This window comes from Ambystoma mexicanum, chromosome 9 (genome assembly GCF_040938575.1).
Source record: "Ambystoma mexicanum isolate Mex_15411 chromosome 9, UKY_AmexF1_1, whole genome shotgun sequence".
In the NCBI taxonomy this organism is placed as follows: domain Eukaryota; kingdom Metazoa; phylum Chordata; class Amphibia; order Caudata; family Ambystomatidae; genus Ambystoma; species Ambystoma mexicanum.
This window is the reverse complement of record NC_090931.1, coordinates 1,181,190,199-1,181,204,853: the sequence shown is the minus strand read 5'-3', so window position 1 is coordinate 1,181,204,853 and position 14,655 is coordinate 1,181,190,199. Positions and strand designations below refer to the sequence as shown.

General features: G+C 40.4%; 1 protein-coding gene across 3 annotated transcripts in view; it reads right to left on the bottom strand.

The window, feature by feature from the left end:
- The window catches only part of LRP1B (LDL receptor related protein 1B), a 4,835,697-nt gene that overhangs the window by 691,722 nt on the left and 4,129,320 nt on the right, over nt 1-14,655 (bottom strand). For all 3 annotated transcript variants that reach the window (XM_069616528.1, XM_069616527.1, XM_069616526.1), the window contains exons 61-62: nt 14,115-14,303; nt 11,452-11,600 (exon numbers count right to left, since the gene is read on the bottom strand). In XM_069616528.1, coding sequence (XP_069472629.1) covers nt 11,452-11,600; nt 14,115-14,303 — 338 coding nt within the window. The remainder of the gene's footprint in view (nt 1-11,451; nt 11,601-14,114; nt 14,304-14,655) is intronic.

The window sequence follows — 14,655 nt, the reverse complement described above, 5'->3', positions numbered from 1 at the left end:
GGTAGTTGTTCCCAATTTTGCTAGAATGCCAATAACCACCAGGAGCCAGATTACAGAAGCTTTGCACCAGCGCACGTGCAAAGATTGAACAGTATTAGCACTAGGGCAAAGTATACCCTATTATTTAAAACAATTGGACATATTAGAAAACCATTGCACCATGACAAGTGCATTTTGACATGTCATATGCATTAGGGTAAACGTTGCCCTAGTGCAAAAAAGATACATTTGCACTGTATTTATGCACCAGGGCAAAGTTTGCCCCGGTGCAAATATGCATCGAAAAATGTATCGTTTTCGCACTAGGGCATTGTTTGCCTTGGTGCTTATACCATGCCAAAGTGCACTTGCCATTGTGCAATTTTTTTTAAAAAAAATGTTCAAGCGTTTTTAGAAATTGGCTGAACTGTGCCCTAGTGCTAATATTGTGCACATTTTGCCCCAGACATGATCTCATCAGATTTTACATTCTTATCTCAAATCAATGCCAATAATCTGCACACATGACACACACATTCTGTTTCTACTGGATCGATTATGTACTTGTGAGTAAGAGATGGGCGGTCTTAAAGGTTGTGATAAATAGAGCCCATTTCATCTTCTACCATAGACTGGTGATTGACACTCCTCGTAGAAGTACACTATAACATTGGATCCAGAGTGAAACCGACACCTCTGCAAAATATCCTAGGACCCTTCTGCCCACTTCTTATAGGATTTAAAACTTGTAGGTATCTATGAAGCCTCTAGTATAGTACATGTTCATATTTTAAACTGAAAATAGCTCGCCTTCCATTAGTATCAGCTGCTAGTGATTTACCAACTATTTTTGAGTTGTACATAACAAGTGTACTTTTCAAGAGGTGTAGGTCTCCCTATCTCCCTTATTGGCTGACAGCCCGCGCAAAATGTACCCTGATGGAGTGATTAACATATCTATAAATCCCATTCTGACCTTCAATTCCTTACTTAGGAAGTACTAGCACTTGGCAAACAAAATCCAGGCAAACTAATACAACCACAGAGCATTATCAGAGCTGCAAAGGATGAGAGAGTGTCCTTCCATAATTAATGTATCTAATACAGGTGTGCTTGCTACATGCCATCATCTCTTCTATGCCTCTATTGTGCTGCCATCCCTACCCACGGCTTACACAGGTGGGAGGTTTATTTTGCGTAAAACACCTCTTCGCTGGTTATTGCTGTTCAAAAATGCCTTTATAAATTTGGGGAGAGTGATGCATAGCAACATAATGACAAAAGTATTACACTACAGGGGTTTTCATTATTTAATATAATTAGCTGCATCTTTCCTTCTAATTAGCAGAGAGAGGATTTGGCTGATCGTTTCATTGTACTTTTGCACCTTCCTTCATCTTTTTATTAAATAGGCTGAAATACGATTTGCAATTTAGCACAAACATTTTAAAAATAATGCAACATGTTTGCACAGCTCTACATTGTTTATAGCAGTTTCCCCCAAAAAATATGTGATCAAAGAAACGGGTTAGGACGTTACTTGCTTTGACTTTAGTTTGCCATTACCAGGAATAATATTTCTGCTTTGCGACTTTTAAATTAATTGGCTTTTCGTACGCTATTCGGGGTCTAAACGTATAGTATGAAGGGGGCTCTGAGTAGGTTCCAGTGACTCTGCAATCACAATGAATGTTGCACACAGTGTAAACAAAATATAAAATGTATAACCTACTGTCTTTGAAGCTCCAGAGCGTTAGTAGATGTCCCTATATTCTGTTTTCGTCATTGATCTAATGAGAATCTGATTGCAACTATGTACTAGACTGTTTATAAGGAAACATCACGCTTGAAAGCTTCATATCACACAGTGACACTTGTTTAAATTCCTCGTAACTTTATTGTTCACACACTGAACATCGCCTTGTGATATGGACAGTGAGCCATGGTTTGCCTTATTCGGAGATAATGTAAGCCCTGTGGGGAGAGAACATTCGCCATCCCTTCATACCATGCTTCGTTAGGCCCCCAGGGGCGAGATGACCTTACAGTGGCCAGTGCCTCAGATTTGATTACCAACACATAAGAAAGTGGAGCTGATATAGCCCCTGGAAATGTATATAGCTGGGTCAACATTACAACGTAGAAATCAATGGAAATGAAACTTCGCTTCTTTCTGTGTGTGCCATTTATATCACACATTCTAACACACGATACTATTCGGCAGCGGGAATATTTAACACTAACATGGCATCCATAACTAACAATGATCGGTGTTGATGGTACACTAGAGTCGATAGTTTTGTAGAGTGAATGCAGATCTCGCGCTTAACACATTGGCTAATTGTGGAGTGTATATAATATAAACCGTGCCCATGCTAAAGCATGACAACACAATCCCCTCCATTCATATAGACAATGAGAAATTGAAATACAATATTCCCAGTGGCCAGCCTAAACAGGAAACAGCTGAGAAACACAGTGGGTCTCTGAAATAGAACATTCTGCGTCGATAAGTCTCTTCTAAATGGACACTTCACGCTTTGTATACATTTCCCCGCTTCTTCGGAGAACCTACCTGTTCCCTGAGTAGGTGAGGCAACAATTTGAGAGAGAGCAGCCAAATGCAGCACCATCAACCCCTGACTAAATTCGCATTGACATGACATAACAGAAGCCCAACAGGTAGAGCAACATACCTAACTATCTGTTAGGTTTACATAGGTAGGTACATCCTCCCGTGGGGGCCATTTTGGTGCAGAGGAATCCACACTTGTAGCAATAGAATATGCAGAGGCACATTGTGTGAAAAGCAAAGATCATTGGCAAATGTTTGAGTACCATGTTTGTTGGGAGCAACATACATTATAATAATTTGACTACACATACGGTGAAGTCCCGAAATGTCATTCAAAATTTTCCTTTTCAAATGCCAACTGAGTTACATTTCGTTAGATCTCACAATCTCAGTTGTAGGTCGACTTAACTATTGTTGCAGCAAAGTTTTGTGATTGTGTGTATTTCTTAGAGTGTAACCTTAGTAATAAACCTCACAACATCCCCCACCCGCTCCCGTTTCTCTCCCTCGCCCTTAACTGGAATGGTTCTGACTCTGTGTCAATGGCTCGTACAATGTAAAGAACAACAACTGCAGTGGTCTCATTCTTTCAATGTTAGGTGGCCGGTGTCAAAGGTTTGGTGCCCGGGGCTCAACTACTTACAAGAGGCATGTTCCACACAAGGCAACCCATTTAGTGAGGGAACGTTTGAAAGACACTAATGCCTTGAACATGAACTTTATATGATTTAGCAGTTTAATTGAATATTGCCTGGCCACCGCATTATCAAGCTTCTACCTGCACCTGGAGAAGCCATACATGTTGCATACCTTGCAGCCTCAAGTTTTGCACTCCATCACTGCCACTCCAGAGCAAACCCAAAGCACTCATGATAGCCTGCCGCTTCCTGTTTTGACGCTCACCAATCCTGTGCCGTTATGAAAGCATCCTGTTTGCTGAACAGGAGGTTCACATTTGGAGAGCATAGAGAGAGTGCAGTCATGGTAGCAGCTCTCCCATTTCTCATAGGGTCTGCAGCCTGCTGAAATGTCGATGATCTATTTGCTGTCATGAGATCTGTGATCAATGTCCCCAACCTAAGATTGGAAGTTGTAGCTTGCCGCTGTTTGGATGTGTGTCTTCACTGTTATTAGCAGACAGAGAGCAAGGACATTCATCAGAATTGTCCTGTATCCATAATGCGTGCCTAAAGAAGTATGTCACAGGTGACTTCAAGGGAAAAACATTGCCGTGTGTTGGCTCTCCTGTCCATAGAGGTACTGCATCAGCCATCCTGAATCCTCAATGGGAGAGTTGCACGATGATTTCCTGGATGTGCTGAGGGATTATCTGCCACCGAAGCTGGATCAGATCAGCAGCCCTGCAGAACTGCTCCTGTATGGAATGGACATTAAAGGAGGATTCAGATCTTCTCCTCCAAGGAGTGGACATTGAAGAGAGGTTCAATCGAGGGAACCTGTGTTGGTCTGTACATTTGTATTTGAATGAGTGGAGTTATGGATGGCACTGCAATTTTGAATCATTCATTGTGGCCTCTCAGTCTCTGCCTCACTAGATTTCCTGCTGGCACATCATGCCTCAGTGTCTGGCAGAATGGGGGGGCCTATTTGTATTGCTGTGAGTAGGGGAACATGTTATAATAGTAATTCCGGTCAGCTGGCATCAGAGACTGATAGATATTAACTTTAGAAGTGAATAATGCATGCCATAAACCTGACTTCAAGGTTGAGAGCCATCACAAGTTAAGTTTATCAAATTCACTGATGTCATTTCTGGAAATTATTAATATTATGTGTGTTGCTGCTGAAGCGGTGGATTGGGTACCCATTAATGACTGCTAAAGCAAATCTACTGTTGGATATTGCATGACCTTCCTTTGAGAATATTGGCACAGTTCTTTATCAGCCTTATTTTGAGTGTGCAAGTTGTTGACCACTTCTCATTCAACATATCCTGAAAGCCTTCTAGCTCAGGGACTGGTGATGAAATATGAGTTTGTCTCCTTACTGTCACATCTTATAAAAACTACTGATATTCATCTCAGCATTTAGCGAGCATATTCTAGTGGCTCCTCCAAAAGCATTCATTCACTCCAAATAAGCCCTGAAGAATCATCATGCTCTTCCTGGAGAATAATTAGTTCATAACTGTCTTGGGGCATGACAAACAACATGGCAAATTGGCATGGTCTTGTGATAAGAACGGTATATCCCAGGATCATGTAAGAGACAATGCTGAGTTAAAGAAGTAATTTTTCATCCCAGAGCAATCATACACTTCCTAGAGCACACAGAGTTGATACTAGTATTGAATATCACCAAACAATGTGGCAAATTGGTATATGATCGGCATCTCCTTCTATCATGGTAGATTTGTGCCTGAAAGAAGTAATGTCTGTCCCTCTGACAGAAACTAAGCATCATGGTCACATGAAAAATAGAACTGCAACATTTGGTGAGCCCAAGCTTGTACCAACCTCACTACAGGTTATATGCAAGGGGAGATGAGGAGATGGAAGTCGTTGAACCAGTGGGCCCAAGCACAGCACCAGTATGTTTGCACCTGAATACCCCTATCAGCTGACTGTTGACTGTTGTTTTTTTGTTTGAGTCATGATTCAACCCTAGACCCGAGATTGTGCTTATGCATGTTTGTTGGCCTTTCGTTTTAGTTTAGCATAACCACTTCCAGCTATCCCTACTACAACATTTCTTCTCACATTCATTTGAAGACCTATCATTAAACCATGTGAATTGGTAAAGTTATATGTACCTCTTCCTTGTAAAAATAAGTTATGAAAATGTAAGGTGTGCCAATGTGTTTCTTCATATTCATGTACTGTAATTAGCCTCATATCCCAATGATTGAATTTATTTAATGGAATGCTGTGACTACTTAACATCTACCCTGCAGAAGTACAAGGATGAGCAGATGCTAAAGTACCTCACACTTTTAAAAACCAAGAGTCAACACAATCGTAGAGGTAAAACAGACACAGTTAAGAGATGTACCATCTTCTGTTGCAATGTGGGTCGAGTGAGGCCTATAATTTAAAGAGGGTGTGGATGTGATTCAGTTGGTACCCAAAGAGAAAAGTTTAATCATTCAAAATAAATGCATGTTCAATCAAGGTTCTATATAAATAGGTACTTTAATCAAACAGATATGCATGAGTAACTAAATAGAAAACAGTGCACAAAACCAAACCCTTAGGAAAGAACACAGAACAAGCAAAGATAGCAAGCTGCAGCACTCTGGGTCATGAATCAGGGGGAAGGCCAAGTAAAAGACAAACGTTTCTTTAAAAGAATATGTTCTTCGATGAACAAGGGCTCAACGTGGCATTACCAGTCTCTAGGGCCTAAAAATGGTACCAAGACGGCTTTTATTATTCAATAATACTGTGTTAAGGTTCTTCGACGTTCTACGGCATCGAACCAGGTTTTGAGTGTTTTGATGAGCGGTTTGATGAATGGTTCAAGCCAAGTGCAGAAGCATCAGTCATGTTGATCCAAGCAGTGAGCTAGAATCGAGCTGTAGCGTAGATGGTGATGGTGGCTCAGAGCAGTTTGAGGGCTGATTTCAAGCTTGCAGATAGGACCGCTACCCAATTTTGGTTTGGGGGCAAGACCGTTCGAGTCATGCAGTAACCTCTGAGTAGGGTCGGCGAGTGAAGTTCCAGTAGTTCAAGTTGAAGGTCAGCAATGGTTCAAATAATTAATTCTGATGCTCTAGTTTGCAGTTTGACGAACTGGCAGTCCAAGGACAAGCCAGGATGAGAAATGTGTGTAGCTGCTGGATTGAGTCATGAGTGACTACAGCGGTTCAAGTCAGGGTTCAGCGCTAAGTAGTTGATTTGAGCCAATCTTTTGATGTGCTCTGCAAGGATCATTGTGGCCTCTTGCTGATTCGAGATGCAAGCATGCTGGTTTGAAGAGTTTGGTTGGGTGCCAAAGACAGCTTCAGCTGGTTGTGTGGTTTGAGATGTGTCGTACTCAGTTCAAAAGCAGTTTCACTGGTTAAATGCATTGGAAACAAGGATCCTGGCACTCAATGTGTTGTGAATCATAACCCAGGGATTCAAGGAACAGAATGGTCCGTGTCCTCGCCTCGCCAAACATGGGGAGGCTGGCACACAATGTCAGGTGTCCTTCAACACAGTGAGGTCCTGGGTACCACTGTGGGTGGCAGAGAGGCATGTCTTCTACCAGAAACAGTGCAACCTCACTGGGCCATGGGGATGGTTAGAGGACAGAACATCTATCTGCCTTGGACACTCACTCTTCACCTCACTGGCAGAGGGCTTTGGAAAGACCAGTTCTCCCAACAGAGGTCCAATTAATTATTCCTTAAGTGTTTGTCCAAAAGTGAATAACATAAGACGTTGGTGACCACTTTTTTCAAAAGTAAAAGTCCACATTTAATTGAACTAAATCTGACCTGCTTTAGGGCCCCGATCCCTGTTCTAGAAACGAGTGGAAGTTGCCTTCTGACATCATCACCAAAGTGCATTGTGCTACAGGAAGTGGAGGGGACAGGGATGAAAGATAGAGGCAGAGGGAAAACAGATTGCGGCACCTTCCTACAGCTGTGACTACCTCTCCTTGTCTACAATAACCCTGCCCCATTCCCTTCTCAATAGAATAAAAGGCCTTTAGATATTCAGTACCCTGATGGGACCTGGTGTGATGCTATTCATGTTGTGAATGGATCTGACATTTGATTTCTGTTCCCAGGACAGCGTCTTGTGGAGTGCCTGTTTCTCTTGGGTGTACGAGAGGGTGGGGGTTCTGCCCCCACAAAGGAAAACGAGAGGCAATCCCCATAGCTACTGTCCTGCATGCAGTAGTAGAATAGTCTGCCTTGCGAGAATACACGTAATACTTTCAGAGCTGGGATAGTCTCAGAGGCCTGACAGATGTGGGATATCAAATTGTTGATGTGGCTATAATTATTATGATAAATGCCATCTATCATACCATAACTCAGGTATAGCTTAAATTTAAAGATGTATCTTCCACCAGGACTGTTGACTCATAATTATGGAGTGTTGGTACAGCGGTGCATTTTTTTAAATGCACCCCCTGCACTGCTGAGACTTGGATGTCACTGCAGCTGTCAAATGAGCTCTTGTGTCCCCTTAATCCGAACCTGTGTACACTGATTTCCAACAATTCAGATGTTCCTTTCAATCAGTCTTGGAAGGAGCGTTATCTGGCAGAAGCAATTAATGATCATTATTTTCTCATCTTTACACTGGCAGAAGTCAGCACAGCCATAAGATCTCAAGTGTTGCATAAAGCTCCAGGCCCTGACCGTATCCCTGTCAATCTGTTCACAATGACATTACTTTCTAGGGACCCTATATAATATTAGTATTTAATACCGTTAGTAGAATGGGAGTGATCCCTACTTCTTGGATACAAGAGGTTATTGTTCCTGTTTTTAATAAAAGGATGCAGGCAGTCTCCATCTAACTGTAGGCCAACAACTTTGTTGGACTCTACCAGCAAAATGTATCAGAAGACATCATTGTCTCATTTAGAAGGCTGGATGGAAGAAAAGAGAGCGATTTCTGAATCACAAGCAGGATTTCACTGAGGTCAAAGTATTGCAGGGCACATCTTTATGCTTTTTATGGTAATACAGGAATTCCATTGGGACATGGTACCTTCATGTTCTTCAGGTTCTTCCAATGTATCCCATGTAACCAGGGCCGAGTTTCCTGCAGGTTTGCGTGTCCTTTGCAGTTGCAAAAATTAAATAAAATAAAATATATAAAATAAAAAGTCATTTTGAGGAAGATGCCAATTCGTATAACCTTTTTAGATCTTAAGTCGGCTTTTGAGATGTACCACAGTCAAAACTCTGGTCTACACTAGCAAAAATATATTTACCAAAACCCACACTCGAGGCTATTATGAATTGATATACAAACATTGAGGCATTGGTTAGACGGGGAGGTGAAAACATGCTTTGTTTTAGTGTAAAAAAGGGAGTTAGGCAGCGTTGGTCTAGTTGTGTATGAGATATATAGCTACCTCAGAGAAGCCTCTTCTGGCAAGTATCTCACTAAAAGCGGATGATTCTGTAGTCCTTTCCAAAACGCCCTTTGGCCTAAATAAACAGCCTGGTCTGGTTGCAGATTTGTGCAACAAAAATGATTGCAAATGAACCACAGTGAAGCAAAGTGGTGACATGTATGGGGAACAGAAGAGGGCTGAAGAACAGATCCGTGTCATTAGAGGGTTTTCAGGTAGGGGTGATGCACAGCTATGATTATTCTGGCCTATGGTTCACAGCAACAGAGACGTGGGGGCGTGGGGGGCTCCTCAGACAGCAAAGAGAAATCTCGTTTTAGCAAAATATAGTGGGGGATATTGCCAGATGTGCTATAAAACATATAATTTGAAAACGTTCAACATGCAGGATCAACAGGCTGCATTGTATGGCACAGAGCTCTGGGACATTCTGACACTAAACGCCTAAAGGTATAACCGAATATGCATTTCTGAAACAACTGTTGCAACTCTCCTCTTATGCAGTGTATTTTGAGCTCACTTGGTACAATATTGAATACCTGCCAACTTTGAAGCCTTTCATATAGTGGTCAAAACTGTGGTCACATCCCTCTTTGTACAATAAGTAACAGGGACTGATTTACAAAAGTGTTTTACAATCGTGCAATCCCATTGAAAAACGCTTTGTAAATCCGGCCCTTAGTCTCTTACACAGATTACAATTGGATATGAGAACTATCTGGGGAAAGCATAAAGATGAGAAAGTACTTGAACATCAAGATGGACTATGAGAGCTACCATGATGTCATCTCTTCACCATGTGCTCGATCAATATATAGAACGTTTCATTGAGATATTTCATGTGTGGCAGCCGATTTGAAAGATGGAATCAGGCCACCAGAGACTTGAATTGGGGATGTATTCATGAAAGCGAGAGAGCACAACACTTTATGTTTTTATGTCCATGTTACAAAGAGATGCCCTGCAGGCATGTGTTGATCTGTCTCAATACCTGTAGTAATAGGAATTTGGAAAGGGCAGATACATCTTGCAAACTGGTTGAAAACATAGATGCAGTGTGTGCTGTGTCAAATAACCATAAAGGGGCCTAGTATCGTAGATCTGTATTTGACAAGGCTGTGTGTGGTTAGTTGGCTTTCAGTGGGAAAGACATATCATGTTTGTAAACTGCATTGTTCATAAATTAGCAGGTCATTATGGGTAACTTGACTAAGCAATCTTAAGAAAAGAGCTCATCCACACATATTTGAATTTTTTATGGTTTTAAGACCTTGCTTTCTCTTTTAACACATTTTAAACGTTTTTGAGTATGGTTTGATGCTTTATTTAACATAGCATTCTATTATGTTTTATGAGCTAATGGGCGAAATAAACTGAACTTGAACCTGAACTTATCGAACAGCTCTCGTTGCACATTCATGCTATATGTGCCATCTGTAAAATCGGCCTCAGTATGATAAACGTCAGAAGGATGCAGCACACGTGCCCCTACCTTCCCTTAAGGAGGCGTATTGCAGCTGAGTTTAGTTGACTGATTTGAAGTGACTATCACGAATGTGTAGAATGATGATGAGGAGAGAGAATGCCTGGACAGCATGGTCAGAAGCACTATGGGGGAACATTATGGTCTGCGCAGATTCTAACAATTAGCAATGGATTCATCAATGTATCCCACGAGCCTTATGTTACATTTAAGAGGAGCACAGCTATAGATGTGTTTTCCTATCATGAGTTATAAAACCCTGTCATTCAAAGGACACTGATAAACACAGCTGTTCCAAACTCTCCCAATTAGCATCTCACCCAGCATCACATATTATATTGATGCACAGACTGTTAGGCTGAAGCACGGTCCTTCTTCACTTCTGACATATTTTAGCCAATGAGCACCTGCATACGGACTGTCCCTGAAAAACGTTGTGAATACGGCTAACACAATGGCACACAACATGTATGGACAGAAATCCTAATCAGAAGCACTGTTTGTTATTAAGCAAACATCAAATATCAGCACACATAATCCCACACCAAAATAGGAAGGTTTAAGGCAAAATTGTATTATGTATATATAAGATGGATTTGTATTACTACTGTGAATTCTTTGTATTGTCCTTTCTCTACATAATATATCTCTTAACAGTGTTTGGAGTTATCTTGATAGGACTGTCTGTACAGAAGAGATGATGAGGGTGTTTGAGATGGAGGACAGCTGAAACATGTACCTCTATATTGAACACTGATGGGGCAATTTTCTAAAGAGAGAGACCCTTTTCAACAAAGCACTTGACATTGAAAAGTAGTAGCATAGTCCAAAATACTTGACATTATAAAGTACCAGACACAAAGCACTGCCGAAAAGACAACAGCTGCAGAAGAAATGTGGCTCCAAAAAAGAAGATTTCATTTCAAAAAGATAGTTTTACATTTTACAAAGATTAGATTGTTCATAGAGACACACCAATTGTAAACCGGCACACCTATACATCATTCGTTGCCTCTGCAAGATGTCATGACCTGGCTTGTTAACGAGCACGTCTATTTCTTCACATTTCGAGATCAGAGAATACGAATTCAATGTATACGCATCTGTATTGGGCTTGCATCTCCAGTATTGTGATTATATATTTTTTGCAATTGTTGGAATGATGTCATTAATTAAAAAGACCTTCTAATTGAACATGTAAAAAACTGTGAACACCTATGTCTGCTGTATTTTGGATCATTGCATGTGTTCATAGTAACACATACTATTATTATTATTCTTCCACACGATCTGAACATTAAAGTGAGTTCAAGTTTTCCAGATTTTGCTAACATTTGACAGTTGCCTTTTAGCATTAGTCACGTTTACTCACCTGGCTGGCTGTGCAGTTTGACAGGCAAGTCTTATTATCTGCAGCGAGGTAGAAGTTTGTCGGACAGGCACATGTGTAGGCGTTGTTGGGCGCAAGCAGGCACAAGTGACTGCAGTGGCCATTATTTGTTTTGCAAGGGTGTTTAGGCACTAGGAAAAGAGAACAGCTACATTTTACACAAAAGTAAATGCAAAATCACTCGCATAATAAACGTGCTTTTCCTTTATTTTTTTAAAAGGACTTTACTACCCAAAGTATGAAATTACGGTCTTCATTACAAGCATAGTGCTGTGGTAAAAAGTGTTTGTAATGGATTTACTGCCACTTTACTGACAAATTTCCACGCCACTGTATTCCGAGTTTGGGATGATGTGGATGCAAAAACTACAGAATTTAGCTGAAGGTTTTCCCTCCTGATGACCTCCGAAAAATGGAGGAAATCCTTTTGGTCGATGACCACCTCTCCCTCCACCCGGTAAACCCTCCATGAATGGGATTCATGCTGTCAATGTGCCACTCATAATCTGGCAGACATATCAAGAGTGGTGGGAACAGTGTTTGAGTTTGTCAGCAATTCCTCAGGAAATATCACCACCCTTGTAATGATGCCCAGAGCCATTCATTGAATTCTGTTTTGATCCATCTATAGTGGATCCAGGGTATTTCAGTTTCTAGATCGTCATTTTTATAGAGATTGCTTAACAACACTTAATGCTAACAACATATATCTTGGGTTCCTAGTGATTCCATCGACAGCCAAACCACTGACAACCATACCATTGACCATTGAAAGCATTGGAAAAAAACATGCATTTTTTTATGGGGGAGTCCCCCCGAATTCCCCATTGTTTAACCTTAAAAAACCCTTTTTACTAAACTAAACCCTTTACCGTTTAAAAAAATGCATTTAATGTTTTTTTCAATGGTATGGTCTGTCGATGCTTTGGATTCAATGGAATGACTGGATATCATTTCTTTCCATTTCTAAGAAAGTCAAAGTATTTCATTTCAGATAGACAGTAAGATAAACAGTCAGATAAACATACACTTCCCATGTATGAACATGAGAAGATAAACTAACATTGATTTTTGTGTAACAAAAGCAAAACGGGAAAATATATGGATCTTAAATTGACTGTATTTTTTACAAATATATCTTTGGAAATGCGAAATCCAGATACTACATGTCAAAATAGCAGTGATATTAAGCATATTTGAAAATTGGAGATCACGTCATGATTGTGAAGGCAGGGTGAGTGTGTAAATGGATTGAATCAAACCTTGAAAAGGAATACACTTTTAAAAAAGACATCAGTGTATGATGCAGTGAGTTGCACAATTCATATTTGAAACTGGAAATGTGAGCCTCTTAACATTAAACGGAAAAGAAAACCTACAACCACATAAAGCAAAACAAACAATGATGCATTTGCCTCTGCTGACTGCTTTGATTCAATGTTCAAACATATATTTTCACTACCAAAAAGTGTCAGTACTCTGCACGGGTTCTATAGACAGACATGATAATACTCTGATCAAATGTTGAAAATCAATGATCATGTTGGTCACTGTTCTGAGTCGCTTATCACTTGATGTGCTTTGCACTCAGAGGTAAATTATACTGAGAATGGGTGTGTGTGGCTTGCGTACATACGTGGAGCAGACGTTGAAGGGAGGCAAGAGTTGGCATGCTGCAGCAATGGGGGACCTTCTATGTGCTCTCCCTAACTGTCATCTCACCCTGACATGGTGCATTGTGTTGTGGTGCAAATATCTTAGATACAGTGTGTCGTAGCACCTTGGAATGTGTTTTTAAAGTCCCTACAATTCAAACTTAGTTCCTCGAATTGAGCTCCTGAACATGAGCTGTGTCTGGTCCTTCTATGACCAAACTGATGTTTCACCAATTTGAGGCAACCATCTCATGTGTGAAGAGTCTGCAATCCAGGGAAATATGTGAAGTGACCAAATGTCATGTAGCCAGTAATGTCTGGAGGGTCCTTATAGGTAACTAGGCAACACTTGGTGTAAATTGATTGGTGGAACAGTGTATTATTGTATAAAGAACAAACTAACAGCTGTTCTGCTTACATATAGAGAGAGAAGATACAGGGCATATTGTGCCCATGAAGGGGACACTTGACAGAACATAACGTCGATTCATGGAACATCACCTTTAGATTTGGCTTTTTGTTTTTCAGTTCTCACTTTCTCTCAAGCTCTTTAAGGATTTTCAATAAATAAATGCAGGAATGATAAGTACTGAACACTCAAAGCTTTGCTTTCAGCATCAGACCATGATCACCAAAATACAATCGTGGTGGCATATTATTTTTGACTGTATATGACCCATATTGAAAAAGTAGAGTATACTAAATCAAAGTGTGTATCAAGGAAATTCTGAGTGATCATGATCACTCCCTCTCCCCTAATATTCAAACAATGAGCGTATTATTTGTAACGAAAACCACACAACGATGTTCACCAAATACAGTGAACACATTAGCAAGGCAAATACAGGCAGGAACATCACAGCTAAACAATGATGGATTCATCGTTTAACATTGCACTTAATCTTGCTTGATGACATGAGTAGTTAATATTAATGAAGCATAGCACACGTTGTATGAAAATTGATAGGAAAGGAAATGAAGTATACTTACCATCTGGTTGTCTATAAGAATGATACACCTGAATATCTGTTATGGCATGCCATGAATTAATCAGTGACACTCTTTCTGTCCCAGACGTTTTGTGTGCACGGCTGAGTGATTTGGTTTTTCCATCTGTCCAGTAGATGAAGTCCTCAAACATTGTTAGTGCAATCACACCCATGACATCTTGAATAGGTACTGCAATAAGGTATAGCATGATTAATGCTGATTCTTGAAAGAATGCCACCCATATATTCAGTACAGTATGATTTGACGGATACATCCACGGAATAACTCCCTGAGAATCATTGTCATGACAACCTGTCAATCCTGGAGTGTTCTTTATAACCATTTACACAGCTAGAATGTCTGAAAACTATTTGAGACTTAGCTTACCACCCGGGTGAAAACAAATACAAAATCTGGTTATGATGCACTGCTTCAACACATACACATAGAAGGAAAATAGCACACTTATTATAATGTATTTATATATAAACACTGTTTTTATTTATTGTTTTGAAAACAATTAGGCTTTCCTATAGTTGTA